Consider the following 17,331-nt stretch of genomic DNA (forward strand, 5'->3'; position numbering starts at 1 on the left):
AATCTAACCAACAAACATGCCAAACGGCATACAGGGGGATGTTTCAGTTGAGTGAATATCTACTATAAGCACACGTTGCAGATCGTCGTCTTGTATATATTATTCGCGTAATACTTATTAGTCGGCTTCACTTGGTATATCATAGAAAGCTAGTAAAGGTATAAATTGTGTCATACATGAAGAACCATCATGCCACCGTTAAGCCTGCATGCATGTTATGTTTATACTACAATATTCACCATCATCAGGTTTGCTACAAACTGTAAGTATATGATCAATCATTTTTTCGTTAAAGAGAAATGCGCCGTCCCTAATATATTTTTTAAAAAGTTGTAACCACATAGAGAGCTACCGCGGATCAATCCGGCTTATTACTGTTTTCCATTGCAAAAGTATTTTCAATTCATGTCATAATTTTCTCTAAAAACTCAACTATGCGCTTTCCACTTCTCTCCCGTTTTCGCCAACCCCTCCCCCTCCCTTTTACTCTTACCGTGTCCAAAGTATTCAGTGACTTTAACATTTTCCAGGAACAAATATTTGTATAGAAATAGGAACTTATGATTTAATGTTAATTTATTTTTGAATATTAAGTTTAATGGATTTTATTTTTCCTAGCTTTCATTGGCGGCGGAGCAGAGGATTATCTTTTGTGTGTGTGTGTGTTTTTTTTTTTTTTTTGGGGGGGGGGGACGCAGCAATAGATGTCCCCCAAACACAAAACATAATCCTCTGCTCCGCCGTGTGAAGACGATGTTGATGACGATTAACAGTCAATTTCAAAAATTTGAAAAGCGTTCATTATAACAGGTTGATGATATCGATGAGAACTAAGAATTCCTCTCTCAAAGTAACTGCAAACAGTTCAATGATGGCATGCAAATATTCCACAGAAGATAAATATTCCAGTTGGTAATAATCTGGCGTGAAACTCATGAGTTCTGATCTGATAAGATTGTGACTTGATCTGATGTAATGATCTCCCTGAAGAGAATGCCAGCTTATATACAAATAATTCTCTACTCTAGAAGTTTCTAGTATTCACTATTCTGGACGCTTCTGGTATTGTCATTAAAAAGACATTCTCCTTCTTTCTTGGGCAGTCAAATCTAGGAGACTCTTGAATGACCTCAGAGAAATTAACAACGTCAATAAAACAGCTAAGCCTAAATTGTTCTTTTTACTGCTACTATTCTATTGTATAGCAATCTATTATTTAGCAGTCTGTATTGTATCCCTTTAAAAATTCAAGAAATAACAACATTCCTCATCCTTTAAATATGTGTAGGCATTCTGAAATATTCTTAATCATACTATGCTATGAATATCCTTAAAGAGAAAATAACTAAATGAAATTAATGTAATTGCTCTTACAATTCTTATATATAACATATGGTAATATATGTATACTCTTAATGAATTTCTAATATATAGTCATTAAAATGCCCCTGTTGGGGGTCTATACAAAAATTTCAACTCGCGCTTCGCGCTTGTATTGTTTATTAAGCGAGACAGGTACGTATCATGCTTACAAAAATTTGCTTATAATGTCCCTTTTTGGTCTGAATATAAAACATTTTCAGCTAGCGCTTCGCGCTCGCATAATTTGATCAGTGAGATAAATACTAGTATCCTCCGTTTAATGACACTGTCCTTAAAATCTCTCTATTAGGTCAGTATACTTGGCAACTTAGCGAGCTTTGCGCGTGCGCTAAGTGACTCAAAATTTTTGCTGGTGCCCCCCTCTAATGCCGCGACCCACGGTACGTCACTGTTTGCAGGTAATATTGTTTTTATATTATTTATGATCCCGCACCAATTCTGGAGCGTTGTGGCCCAGTGGATTAGTCTCCGGACTTTGAAACAGAAGGTCCTGGGTTCAAATCCCAGCCACGGCGTAGTTTCATTCAGCAAGGAATTAATCCACATTGTGCTGCACTCAACCAAAGTGAGGTGATTGGGTACCTTGCAGAAATTCATTCCTTGAAATGCCGAGCGCTGCTTGAGCTACAGCCATGACAGCCAGGATAATAATTTCCAAGTTCTTTGAAAGCGCATAAAGACATGTTATGCGCTATACAAGAACTGACTCTTATTATTATTCCTCAAATTGTTTTGCATGTAAATAAAAATGCTTCCTTGAGACCTATATATGGAAAAATCAAGTTTGATACCATGCAGTTCCTCTTGTAGAGTGAGCAGTATAGGTTTATACCACTGGTATAATACTTGATTTGCAGTCTTCCGTGTATGGATGGATGGATAGGTAGATAAATTTAGAGATATATAGATAGATAGATAGATAGATAGATAGATAGATAGGTAGATAGATAGATACGTGTATATATATATATATATATATATATATATATATATATATATATATATATATATATATATATATGTGTGTGTGTGTGTGCGGGTGTGTGTGTGGATAGATGGATATGTGGATAGACAGATATGTGGATAGATTGATAGATAAATATGTAGATAAGAAGGTACACTCTTAAAAATATTGGGCAATATACTGTCCATACAACAATTGGTTACAACTTTATGCAATTCTTGGTAGTTTTAAACCAATAATGTGTGCTTTGGGTGGAAACTACACAGTATTGGTTGGAAACTACCCAGAGTTGGATAATTGTTTTAACCAATTGTTGTGTGGACAGTATGTTGCCCAACATTTTAAGAATGCAGGTGTACTTTGATGGTTATTAATGAAAATCAAAATATCATTGGGGCTAAGGCCGATCTTCAAGGTATTCACAAGGTAATAATGATGCAAACATCGTTCTTACGATGACACGGATTATTAATAAATACATGAATACATATAATATAGTATTGAAATTACATGGCACTATCATGGACACGTCGTTGAAGCATAAACAATTATGTTTCAATAAAAAACGGAAATATTAACCAGATGAGTAAAAGATTCTAAATTGGCGAAAACAAACAGAGATAAGCAAATGCAATAATAGTATGCAAGCCAACCCAAGAAAAAAAAATAATGTGGTCTCTGGATTAAAAGACTTCTTTAAAGTATATAATCATGGAAGCCATCCCATATTGATATGATATGTCTGAAGGCCCGACAGGTGCATCCTTTCAGAATTGTAATCTTATCAATAATTTCTTTGAGATAAAAATTTTTCCTATTCGGTAATCATCAACATTCGATCGGTCTCAACGTGCAATAAGTACAGCTCTGCATGGTTTGCGTGGTCATGGTGGTGTTAAATAATTCATGATTGGGAATATATATATATTTACACAAGATGAATAATATCCATATAGTGCATGCGTTTGTTTCATCACCATCCAAACTTATTTTCATAATATAGGCGTGCTTTAAAAAGAATGATCCTTTGCACATGTTGCATTATATTTCCATAAAGAATATACCATTATGAAGCTGATCACATGACATTGTCTGATTTATTGAAAATGAATATGATGAATTCAACCATGCTGATTCATCTACCAATATAAAATTTTGTGATCAATCTGGCATCCTATATGTACTTGGCTGTTGGCCGGATATAAAGGAAGGGGGGGGGTGTCTCAGATCCTTTAACTATGCAGGGTGTGTCATTTTAAGGGTCACTTCACCAGAAAAAAAAAGAAGAAAGGTACTCAACTCGGGAGTTTTAATTATATTTCTATATATAATATTATAATAGTATAAATAGTATATATAATAGTATAAAATATCGGCGGAATGGGCGAAAGTTTATTCAGCGAGCCATTGACAATGACAACCGACGCCCCCATAATACCCCGGTCAGTATGGCCTGCTGATTGTATTCGATCTATCTATAGGAGGAACGAGGGCTTCTCGATATTGTCCAGTATAAATTAAGTCGACGATGTGATGTTAGGAATGTAGTCACTCGAATCAAAATTATTCCCAACAGCGGTGTGTGCAGGCGCATACCTTGATTGAAACTTTTATCAACAGATTGTGTCTTCAGACAAGACTAACACATCTACAACTCACTGTATAAGCTTTTAATTGCAGTCCACTTCGAGTGAAGGGCTTGCACAACAGACTAGGTGAAATTAGTTCATAGAGGATTAGCTACACGTTTTGAGTATAGTCTGCTGTGCAACCCCGTCACTCGAGTCAAGTGGTCTGAATGCACAACCTACAAGAACGCCCAAATTGAAACAGCAAAGTTTATATGTGCTAGTCTTGTATGAAGACCCACTTGTTAATCATATTTTCAATCAGGGCCTGTGTTTGCAGAATGAATAATGGGGCTGAAGTTTCACTGTCGTGCAAGGGTTTCTAAAAATCTCAACAAAAAAAAATGAAAGAGAAGGGGGGGGGGGGGGGTGGAGAGTAAGAAATGAAACATATATCTCATTTTGTATCAGGATTGGGGGTAATATCTCTAATTTGCTAATTTGTATATAAATCTTGTCCTCAGTTTTAAACCTAACGGGAATGGGTATGTCAGTACATGGAGTTACTATCCAGCCAAGTTTAGTGCCAGTTACAGATATATAATAATTGTTTTTGTCCAAATGCATGTTTCGTGAATGTCCTCTTTATGCACCACTGGCTCTTAAATAAATTTCCTCTCCCATTTTTAACAATGAATATCATTAATGACCAACTTTATATTATTCATAATTGTCACCATAATACACGTATAACAATTCTAAAATATCCCATTCACGTTCACACAGACATATACTATCCAGACTCATTTATTGAGGCTGCACAGTTTTGGGGAAAAGCCAGATGAATGCAAATATTTGTCAACCGTTTGGCGATATTTAACAACGTCCTCGAAAATGACAAATGTTCGATTCTTCAAATGATTCTGTTTTATTATAAAGTTTGTATCTCCATATTTTGTCATTGTCATTATGGAGCGCACGTCATGAGCAGAGCCAGGTAGCTTGGAGCTATTGAGGGTTATTTGAGAAAATAATATGAACGAAGTGTTGCGATTTTTTCTGAAGTCTATAATTTCATCTTTTTTTAATCCCCACCTTTTCTTCTGCAATCTTTATTTCTTTGTTGTTCATTAGTTAGCAATGTTTATTTCCATTCTCCTACAGGCTCGAATTCAATTTGTTGCTTTCTACACTTTTTTTTCTACTCATCATTTATGTATTTGTGTATCCCAAGTTTTTGTTTACTTTTTGTTTGCCCTTTTATTTATTCCTCTATTTCTCTTGTCGTATTGATATTTTTACGGGACTCTCACTGCATATTCTTTGGAGCCTTTAACCAACAAGCTCTGCTTTTACCTTTGGCTCCCTATATTCACACCTCATATTTTCTTCCTCTGTCATTATATTACAACCATTTACAAGAATGCATTATAGTACTTTTCTTTTTATTGTTAAGTACACTTTTCATATTTTACGATATTTATTTATGCTTATCTATGATAATTTGTATTGTATAATATTGTTTGTCTTGTATGATATTGTTTGTACTGAGTTGTCGACATTGTTGAAAATGTGGCATGTCGGATATGAATAAAACATTGAACGTTGAAACCTTATTTAATTTGGGTTGGGCAATTTCCTCAGGATCTGATCCGGATCTTAATATTGAGGAGGGGCAGAAAATCGTTGAATTTTATGTTGCTTTTTCGTATTTTCCCTCCCCCTAAATCATCGTGAAATAAAAAAGTTGGTTCCCTAAACTGTGTTTAGAAATTCCTTTTCAAAACTATGACAAACAAAAACGAGGAAATCTTCTTTTAATTTTTGCGTAGGCACCGGCTTGATTTGGAAAAATAATCCACCAACTACCAAGATTATGTTTTTATTATAAAAGGAGCAATCCGTCTTAATCCTAGTAGAATATATTTCTTTCTTTATTTATTTATGATTATGTTGTGAGTATGTGTCATTTTATGATTTAATCAATCTATCGTCTGAGCGAGAAGCTTTATTTTCTACATCATCAATATTATATAATGTTATATATTATATATTATTATATATTAGAAAGCGAAGTTGGCTCAGTCGGTAAAGCATCTGCCGTCACCCCGGGCGGATGACTGAAGCCAGTGCGTTGTGTATAAACGGTTATCCCCTGTTTCATATACGTATAGGCTATATTACAGTGGAAAACACTCCGTCCCTCGGATAAGACGTTAAATGGAGGCCCCGTGGAAGAGAATCATTAAGAACCCACTGCACTATTCGAATAAGAGTAGGGGGGAAACCCCGGTGTAGTGGTCCACCTGCATTCCTCCAACCAGTTATCGGTTCGCTGTTCTGTGCGCACGCCCTTCTTGGCACCCAGACTGGCTGGCTCCTCCAATGCGCCTTCGAATGTCTTTGAGATATGGCGCTATACAAATGCTGTGCACCATCGTCAATTCGTCATCATTATTGTTTTGACCCAATTATTTGGAGTTTGTTAGGTTTGGTCTTATGAATGGGGTGAATGGAATATTAAACCTCATTTTCCATTGAAAAGTTAAAAAAAACACACTAAAACAGTCGAATTATCATGATTATGGAACTATCTTTCAAAATTATCCCCCTCCACAAACATTAGTGTGATTTGTCAGATCGATCGCCTCATTCATTAGATTACATTTCTTGAAAATTTACCCATCTCCCATCTCCCTCATGAAATGAGATATGAATTCTGAGAAAGACCCTGCACTGGCGTTCCATGAAAATTGAATGCACATTCAGCAGTTACTGGTATAGGATTTTGTCCTAATCTCCTTTTAATAATTAGTTCGGACATGTTGATTTCGTTTATTTTAATTTTGATACTCTTGGTTATATCCATACCAAAATATTGAAAACAGCATGTTATGAACAATTTTTTTTTGCTACAGACCTTTATTCCCAGTAATTTTATTCTTAGTTTTATGCAGTTCATTTAAAATAGAAACAAAAGTCTAAAATGGAACCAACATACCTCTAAAAGTATTCAAAGGTCAAGTCCACCCAAGAAAAGTGTTGATTTTAATCAATAGAGAAAAATCAAACGAGCAAAGTGCTGAAAATGTCATTAAGATTGGATGTAAAATAAGAAAGTTATAACATTTTGAACTTTCGATTACTTTTTACAAAACAGTTATATATGCACAACTCAGCAACATGCAAATGAGAGAGTCGATGATGTCCGCCACTCACTATTTTTTGCTTGAATTGCACAATATTTCCTATTTTACAGATTTGGCAGTAAGGACCAACTTGACTGAACCATAAAATGTTCAAACAATAGTACTTCCACATTTAAGGAAGAAATACAACTTTGTTTAACAGGGTAGTGACCAGGCGCGCCGGAACACTTTCAGTTTTGGGGGGGGCAAAATCCTGAAGGGGGCACAATATTTTTGACAGCGTGAGATACCGAAGCGATCGAGCGGGAGAGGCTATGGCCCCCCCCCACGGTAAGGATTTTGTGTAAAAATGGAGTATAAAAGTTGCGTTTCTAAGTGCATTAAAAAATAAATGTCTTGAGAATTAAACAGTCTTGGATTTCTTTTTGCTCCTGTTTCCTCCCTTCTGATCCAGCCTGGTGTTTCTTCATGACCATGCAGGGTCGCAGTTCCAGCAAAATTACGAGCCTTATTGCAAACGAAATTGTTTCAAACCAATGTAATATCGGTCTTTTAAAGACTTTAAGATGACAAACATGACCGTACGCAGCCGGGGCCGCCGATCGAGAGGGCAAAATTCACAAAATTCACCAGAAGTGTGCATGAAATCCTTCAATTTTATTCTAGAAAATGCAAAAGCTCCCCCATCACAAATCCCCTCGCTCTTACGTTTCTTCGAAAACTTAGGTCTTGCAGCCCCACCCACTCCCGGGTTTTTTATTTTTTATATTTGCAAACGTCCATGAATAACAAAAGCTGGGATGAACCAGAGAACATAGCTGCCATCTCGATCTGATTAGTAACAGGTAATGGGAAGAAGTTTTGGAATCTAAAATACATAAGTGCTATATATGAGCTGAAATAGTATCAGACAAAACGCCTTCCAATCATGCCAATGAAAAGGAATAGAGGAAAATACGGGGCTGTGAAAATATCTTAAGATTTGTTTTTATAGTAGAGCAGTATACTGTGACGCTTATTTTTTTCTTTTATATTCTTTACATTTTTATTCATATCTCGGATAATATGAGTCCGGTCAAGAAGACACTTTCACCGATGATTTTATTGTTTACATGCTAAACATTATCTCTAAGTTGCTTTCGAGTGGGATTCACCATTTTTACAAATCATAAATTATAATCCTCTACACATGATTATTCTGAGTGTAATTTTCTGATAACATGTCTATATTGAGTTGAAATAACCTTGGTAGTTTCTTTAGGGCACTGAATTGTTATTATCATTTGTTTGGCGTCACCTGTGCCTGGGAGGCGAAAAGCGAACTGAATCACTATGATCCACAGGTCTCTCCTCCCGATATAACTGATTGGGGGGGGGGGGATACAGGTGGACCTCGACACCGGGGTTTCCCCCTACTCTTATACGAATAGTGCAGTGGGTTCTTAACGTGCAAAGGTGGTGACTTTCCTCTACACGGGGCCTCCATTTAACGTCCTATCCGAGGGACGGAGTGTTTTCCATTGAAACATAGCCTGCATCTATGAAACATGGGAGAGACGTTTACACACAACGCACTGACTTCAGTCATCCGCCCAGGGTGGACTCGAACCTACGATCTTTGGTTCGACTTCGACGGGCAGACGCGTTATCGACTGAGCAATCACCGCTCTCTTGTTATCACTGTATTAACTCAATTTATATTTAGTTGAAAATGAAATAATTGAAACAAGTTTCTCGAGATGTTATGGTTTCTGGGCTTGACAGCTATGACATAGATTCCATATCTTGCTCGAGTAACTAGTGTTCACGCGCGTTAGTGATATCGTGTCCGGTACGGTCTGAGCGTTTCTGGGCGACCGCGCGTTTGTTAGACGACACAGCCAGCATCATAGAATTATAAACCTATATCATTGGTGGACCACTATCAATTTGCCATTCGCTTTTAGTCTGAAAAGTATTCATTAAAATGTTAAACGTTATCACACTGTAATAAGATGGAAAAGGTGCTTATCAAAGCTATGTTTCACAGAGGAACTGTTCGTCAAAAATGCGAGGCTTACTATGATAATGTATTTGCCCCGTCAGGGGCAAAATTTTTTCATTTTTGACAATGGAAATGACAATTTTCAGGCAGAAAAGTGCCTTCATTTACTTTTGTCATTAAATAATTTATCATTTTTCATCTTTCAGGGGGGCACGTTGGGGGGGCAAAATCTCGTTTTGCCCCCCCAAAATTTTATTTGGGGGGGCAAGTGCCCCCCCTGCCCCCCCGCTTCCGGCGCCCTTGGTAGTGACGAGAAATTTCGAATATTTCACATTTCATATAATGAAATACAAAAGATATAGTGGATGACACAATCAGTTCCCTTATTTGCATACCGACCAAGGTGTGCATATAACTTTTTCGTCAAATAAAGCGAAACTTAAAAATGCCATAACTTTCTTATTTTACATCCGATTTTAATGAAATTGCAAGTGTTGTGCTTGTTGGATTTTTTCTTTTTGTTTAAATCAACTTTGTGTTGGGGTGGACTCACTAGCGTACCTGGGGGGAGGGGGGGGGTGCAGTCTGCCCCCCCTGACGAGCCACAACTAATGTAAAGGACAGACCCCTGCCCCCCTGACGAGTTACAACTGATCCAGGGGACGTGCCCCCCTTGAGAAGACGTAATGTAAAAATGCGATAAAAACAGACATATGCCCACTCTTTTGAACTTGACCCTTTTTTCGCTTGTAATTTTTTTTTCCGGTACGAAATCCTTTTTTTTTTAAATCCTGGGTACGCCGCTAGGTGGACTTGTCCTTTGAATCCATGGTAGACCCGGCCAAATTTTTTACCTGTTTTTGTTATGTTCTGTATGTACAGTTCTTATGTAACAACTTGTTATTTCTGTGATTTAGACGGTTTTTAATGAGGAAGAAAATGAAATAAAATAAAAGAATTGTGAATAATTTGCGGAATTGATTGGTAATTTCAAAAATGTTCCTTCCTTCATATACTTTCTGATGTATTTCCTTCTCTAGCATGTCTTGGAGTTGAGGCGCTTATTTGTGATTCCCATCATGGCAGAACGTCGACGACCACGACGACGACGGCGTACTATGATGAGGAGGAACAACCACTGACGATATGTCATGAAAGAACAGTCGAAGAAATATTGAATAAAAATAAGGTATGGTTGGGTTTGGAATGTATTTTATGATTCTTTGTCTATTTTCTGGATTTTAGTACTTACTTCATCATCATCATCATATCCATCATCACCACGTCCACCACCATCGTCATTATCATCATCATCATCATCACCACCAACCCCACCATCATCATAATCTTCATTACAGGAACAACCACTGACGATATGGCATGAAAGAACAGCCGAAGAAATATTGAATAAAAATAAGGTATGGTTGGGTTTGGTATGTATTTTATGATTCTTTGTCTATTTTCTGGATTTTAGTACTTACTACATCATCATCATCATCATCATCATCATATCCATCATCACCACCACCACCACCGTCATCATCATCATCATCATCATCACCACCCCCACCATCATCATAATCTTCATTATAGGAACAACCACTGACGATATGTCATGAAAGAACAGTCGAAGAAATATTGAATAAAAAAAGGTATGGTTGGGTTTGGTTTGTATTTTATGATTCTTTGTCTATTTTCTGGATTTTAGTACTTACTTCATCATCACCACCACCACCGTCATCATCATCATCATCATCATCACCACCCCCACCATCATCATAATCGTCATTATCATAGTTTAACCTGTTAACAGTGGAGTGGAATCGTTCACCACATGATGTAAGGCAGGCACCTTCCAAATACTAATTTTCTGCAAGATTCTGGAAATGACCCAAAACTAGTTAACACCCCTCATAAAATTCCTCTAGTAAATGACTCACTCACCAAATACGGTAAAATATATCTTACATATCTCATATCTATATTTCTAACCAATTTTAGTATACCAATAAACAATTTCATGAGCCTTAATCCATGTGGTTGCTGAATCCACTCCACTGAACTATAATATACAATAAGTTTTATGTTCATGTTTTGTAATTGTTTTCTAATGTATTTTTGTTACTGTATTCCAGGGCCTATAAATATTACAGTGTTTAAACCACTGACAGAGTCACCCTGGTAAAATAAGACGTAATAAATAAATAAATAACAAGTACATCATCAACGCAATCTCCATCTTTCACGACCATTAACATAATTATCATCGTCATAATTATATTATTTCATGGATTCCCTATTTCCACGGATCTTCACATCCTCCTTACAAATATAACATGAGTAATTTGTGTATGCTGTCGCTGATGGGGGGGGGGGGTGCTTGTCCCTACCCCTATTTGAATATTTGATAAAAGTAATTATTCTTCTTTTATCTTTTGATGATTAGAATATATCCCCTGAATTGGGATAATCTTTTTTTTTTTGGGGGGGGGGTAAGGATAAGTTCACCCCATCATGCCCATCCTATTTCAAACCGTGGACCCGCGGCTGATGTATGAACATCTTTCAACATAATTCAAGAACTATGTATTTTATGTCACAAATAGGCAAATACTGAAATCTATTTTTCTTTCTACCTTATAATAGAAATACTTATTTTTTTTACAAAAAAAAAATCACTATTGCCTTTTATCTTGATTCCTTGAAATATTACATCCCTGGATCCCCCCACCTCTTTGGTCTATAGCTTTGGACAAAGTTTAGTAAAAATATTCTCGTGTTCATTTATGATATCCCAATCAATTAGTTATTACCATTCCTAAAAAATAATTTTTGTTTATTTTTCCTATTTTTTTTTAAATTTCAGCTCCATGTTTTTGAAGTGGATGAGACGATACACAAAAGCAACGATCTAGCTCTTGCGGATGGTACTGGCGTTATGACTGCTATCATTAGAACAAGTTACAATTCATCTCCTTTGGAAATCGCATTCGTTGTAGCAACACATGCTGTTAATCTAGACGTATTCGTGGAAGGGGACGGTACCCTTAGTAAAGTATTCCTGGTAAAGTTGTACGAATATGATCAAACTTCAGGGCATCGTCTTACAAAGAGTTATGGATGATCCAATAAATCGTACATGTAACTCTATGGAAATCCATCAGTGTAATAATTTTTTTCTAAAGAAAATTTGTAAAAACTCCCTTTGTAAACAAAAGAGAACACACCAAATTGTCAAGAAATCGTTGAAGTTATGAATGTACATCATATCTAGAAAGGGTTTGGGAACAAATATATGTTGACTTTGCTGGCTTTCCATAATTGCGATTGATCGGATCAATTGCAATTCTTTATAAGACGGGCCCCAGATTTCCATTTCCCATTATTCTCATGTGAATGTTAGAACACGGACATGACGGAGTTACAGTCAACAAATATCATGTTGGAAAAAAAAATCATACGATTGTCGTTAAGAATCTTAACCTATAACATGACAAGAATCCCTGAGAAGTATCGTCATTTTTCGGGAGAATCGACTTTAGTTTAGTCAAATGACTGTTCTATTCAACTACAATGACTAGATCATCGGACAAAAGGAACACTCGGCCCGATTTTATAGTACATTGCTATGATTCTATTAAATTTTGACAAAACGATACCAGGAGATGGGTGCGAAGTTCGCTACACTGTTAAAACTGTAGTGTTAAAACTGACACCAATTGGTGTTAATAGTGGACCACACCCTGAGGTGTTAAAATAACACCCTAGAGATTGAACATAACACCAAAGAGTGTAAATGTAACAACCATAGGTGTTGTAATAACACGTATATGTGTAAAACTAACACCAATTTAACACTAGGTATTTTACACCGGTGTTAAATTGGTGGTGTAAAACTAACACCACCAATTTAACACCGGTGTAAAATAACTGATGTGGTCCTCTATGTACACCGGTTAACACCACAGTTTTTGCTGTGTAAATCTTGTATACGACTTTGAAATAACTCCCAAATGGGCAAATAATCTGTAAAACTCCGATTGTTCCTTCTTCTTACATAGCTACTAATCGTCACAATGGAAAACGTCGGGGCCCAACCTTCTATGTTACGTTCGATTCTTACTCCATTTTCTCTTTTTTTAAGGAGGGGGAGGGGGTCCTGTACGCCACAATTTGTCTCTGCAACTTTCCCCAAGTTTATACTATATCTATTTCTTGCTTTTTTCCACATCAGATCACATCCTGGAAGATAAGAAGCAGTGTGTCTGTTACAAGTAGTACAACAACTCCTCAAATTGTACAACTTGACTGCAGTGACGTGTCGGCAAAGTCAACAAAATTAGTATTCACTACCACAAGTAATTGCGAAGTGGAACAATATCATCACTACTTCAGCTCTTCCTATATAACGACTGTTACACAAACAGAACGAGCAGACGAATGGATAGTTGATTTGAGATGACATTAGCAGCCATTTTCTTTCATTAAATAAGTTTCAAGTTTATTCAATTGATTTCAAATCCAAACATAAATAACTACAATTAAATAAAAATAAACAATGTTTACAAATTATCAAACAAATTTACATAGATAAATCAACATTTCTAAAAATAAACAAAACGAAAAACATAACAAAACTAAAACAGAAAAAACCTAAGCTATATGCTGTCAGGTACTGCTTGGCTCGACTATAGCCGAGCCAAGCAGTACCTAACAGCATATAGCTTAGGTTTTTTCTGTTTTAGTTTTGTCTGTCAATTTACAGGGCATAATTATTCATAACGAAACAATAATCATCAGGTACTATCATGCATAGGCGGAAGCGGGGGGGGGGACAGGCCCCCCTAAATTTGAGGTGGGGGGCGATCCCCCTGAATTTTTAGTTGATGACCTTTTTTTTTTTTTTTGCTTGTCAATTTGTTTTTACATGTGTCCATCACAAAATTTCAGGTGGACCCCCCTTAAATTTTTTGGCTTCCACCGCCAATGCTATTATCGTTCTAACTATCCAACTGCATATCATATTATTTGTGAATTACTATAACTGCGTTAATTTGATGCCATGCTATTGATATACTTGGATGGTAAATCATACATTTTATTCATTCCAGTGATGCATATTTCAGTTTTATCCGTTTCTTAAAATTTTCAACATCATTGTATTTAATGAAATATGGTATTACGTCTTTTATCTTGTCAATCAAATTGGTACGGGTATTATCGAGAATTCTGCATTTGGTAATAAAGTGATATTCATCTTCAACATCAAGATGACAAAGAGGACAGAGCCTATTTTCTACTGGAATCTCAGTATCTCCCTCGTTCGATCATTAATTCATTGTCGCTTATTCTGAGTTTGATGAACGTTGTAATTTCCTTTTTATCAGTATCCAAGAGTAAATACTTTTCAAATTCATAATTATAATTTAATGCACTGTCAAAAATATTGGGTAAAATTTTAACCAGCACGAGGGTAATTATGTGTCAAACCAATTTTGGGCAGTATTTTACCCAATGATGGAAGCATATTGTCCAGTAAGGTTATAAACAAGCTGCTATTACTTTAGAATAGGCAAAATTTTCATCACACTGGATAAATAAAAATGCCCGATGTTGGTTGGACACATAATTACCCATTGGAGCATTTTTACCTAATAATTTTTAGAGTGTGTACGCCGAGTTTTTTTTCTTGCATTCATTACTATTTTCTTTAAGACTTTCTTTCCAATATTTTATACATCTCTCTTTGAATTTATCAACTAATGCTTTTTTTAGACATTTTACCGAGAATGTATTCTGATTTCCCATACATGTGGGAAACCTGTTATACCAAAAAGTTTTTCATTATTTTTTTGTGAGAGTTGTTTTATTTTCAAATCCATCCATATAGGTCATTCTGATAATACTTGTGTCTGGGGCTTCGATGATATGATTCCATAATCTAAGAACAGACTTTATAACAGATAATGCCATTGGGTATCACTGGCGTAAATCCGTGTTGATGGGTGGGGGGATGACTGAAATATTTTGGCATTTTTTGCAATCACGTATTTAGATATACAAGGAATTGTCATTGATATGTCCAAAGTGGTGTACCGTGGGTCACGGCATTATGGGGGCACCAGCAAAATTTTTGAATCACTGAGTGAGCGCGCGAAGGGCGATCATTTGACAGTTATACTGACCTAATTGAAAAATTTTAAGGACAATTTCATTAAACGGATATGTATCTCACTGATCAAATAATGCGAGCGCGAAGCGCGAGCTGAATTTTTTTTTATATTCACACCTAAAAAGGGACATTATAATCAAATTTGTGTAATCACGATAGGTACCTGTCTTGCTAAATAAAGCGAGCGCGAACGCGAGCTGAAATTTACGCATATTTCGACCTCAAACAGCGAGATTTTAAGGAATATATTTTAGGAATCCATTAAGAGTATGCATATCTCACCATAGTCATCTAATGCGAGTGCCAAGCGCTTGCTGATTTTATTAGAATTACATCTGAACACATGAAACATTTTTTTGTAGTCATTGCAATCATGATTCATACGCATCTCACTAATCAATTTAGACAATTTAGACTTGAAGTGGGGCATTCTAAGGTTTCTTTGTTCTAAATAACTGGGACCATACGTATTCCATTAGTCAAATGATGCGAGCGCGAAGCGCGAGCTGAAAATTTTTGATATTCAGATCAGAAGAAGGGACATTTTAAGGACTGATTTTAGGAATTCATGAAGAGCAAACATATCTCACCAATCGAATAATGAGAACGTAATCACGGACAGGAAATGTTTCATATATACGAAGACCTAAACATGGGGCAATCACTTGAGTCATATAAAAGAAGCATATGTCACTACATAAAACAATGATAACTCAAGTGCTAGGAAATATATTTGGTTTATATTGACTTGAAAACGGGATGTTTTAGTACTTCAGGATTATATATCTCGTTAAATAGACAATGCGAGCACCAGGAACAATGAAGACGTAGGCCCTGGGCAAATTATGTTTCATAAAGTTATGATGAAAATGTTTCTTATGTAATGTAACATAACATAATTATAATATAATATAACATAAAAATGAATAATATTTTCTTCTTTCCCACTACGTTTCTCTTCCTTTCTCCCTCTTTTCTCCTTTTCCCCTTTTTAGGGGTCAGCCGATGGAGAGGGGGGTATGTGCCCCCCGTAGTTACGACACTGTATGTCCATATGGCAAATGCCCCTCCAATATTATTATTTTTCTTACCCCATGATGGTTCAATGGTTTTATTAGAGATTACATTAAAAAAATTTGACTTTCCATCTTAATCCCTTCCCAAAGACCCCAACATTGATGAATTGGAAGAAACGAGGGTTTCTCTTCAATGTTATAATAAGGACATAAGTATTTCGTTTGGAAATGGTGAACTGGCTCTTTATTTGCATTTTATGATTCAATAATATTGTTTTATTTGTTAAGCGGTATTTTAGGAAGAATTTTTACCAATAAAGCAACTATCTCTTGTGATTTTTTTTCCATTTCTTTCGTAAAAAGTGGGGGGGGGGATGTTTGTACAGGCCATCCCCCCCTCCTCGAAAAGTGGGGGGATATATCCCCCCATCCCCCGGGATTTACGCCAGTGTTGGGTATCGACCAGTTTATGATAAGACTCAATTATTTACTGCACTTTTTTAAACCAAGGGTATATTTTATGAATCCTATTTAAATATTGTTTGGTATAAAATTAGTCAAATAATATTTTTCAATTCTCTTTTAATATGAGACCGTGTCACAGCCCAGACAATAAGAGGGGAGAATTCAGGAAACAAAATAATACTATGCGCAGATTCTGGCTTCATTATCGGATTGGTAGATCGGAATAGCTCAATATATTTTATGAAAATACCCCCGCTGCATTTGCGGATCGGAAGTACTATTTAAGATTTTTGGGGGCATGATATAGTACAGAGGATGATAACGGTAAATTTTTAATTTCGTGAATTTTAGGAAAATTAAACTGGATTAAACAGTCCAGAATTTCTTCAATTAAAATTTCATTTACTTACTGGTCAAAGGTGAGATATGAATGATCTAAAAATGGGATCATTATTATCGGGAGCTTATGAAATGATGTAAGGCCATCACAGGCCACAATATAAACTAAAAAAAAACAATAAAAATATTAAAGTGATGCAAATTGAAATAAAAATATTGCAGAAAGAAAAGATTATGAATTATATTTAAGATTATATTGTGAGACGATGTAACATTCAAAATCTTGAACAA

General features: G+C 36.0%; 1 protein-coding gene across 1 annotated transcript; it reads left to right on the forward strand.

Moving 5' to 3' along the window:
* The first annotated feature begins 14 nt into the window (after positions 1-14).
* LOC121406572 lies at positions 15-13,731 on the forward strand. The gene is made up of 4 exons (XM_041597580.1): positions 15-262; positions 10,089-10,237; positions 11,915-12,112; positions 13,283-13,731. Exons 1-4 carry the CDS (start codon positions 190-192, stop codon positions 13,508-13,510), a joined length of 648 nt encoding a protein of 215 aa, XP_041453514.1. The 5' UTR covers positions 15-189; the 3' UTR covers positions 13,511-13,731.
* Positions 13,732-17,331: the final 3,600 nt, after the last annotated feature.

The sequence above is a fragment of the Lytechinus variegatus genome, chromosome 1 (assembly GCF_018143015.1).
Source record: "Lytechinus variegatus isolate NC3 chromosome 1, Lvar_3.0, whole genome shotgun sequence".
NCBI classification, from domain to species: Eukaryota; Metazoa; Echinodermata; class Echinoidea; order Temnopleuroida; family Toxopneustidae; genus Lytechinus; species Lytechinus variegatus.

Coding starts and splice junctions, on each gene's coding strand:
- LOC121406572 (XM_041597580.1), top strand. CDS start 190: ATGCCACCGTTAAGCCTGCATGCATGTTATGTTTATACTACAATATTC. Junction 263..10,088: donor CATCAGGTTTGCTACAAACT/GTAAGTATATGA, acceptor TTCCTTCTCTAG/CATGTCTTGGAGTTGAGGCG. Junction 12,113..13,282: donor CCCTTAGTAAAGTATTCCTG/GTAAAGTTGTAC, acceptor TTTCCACATCAG/ATCACATCCTGGAAGATAAG.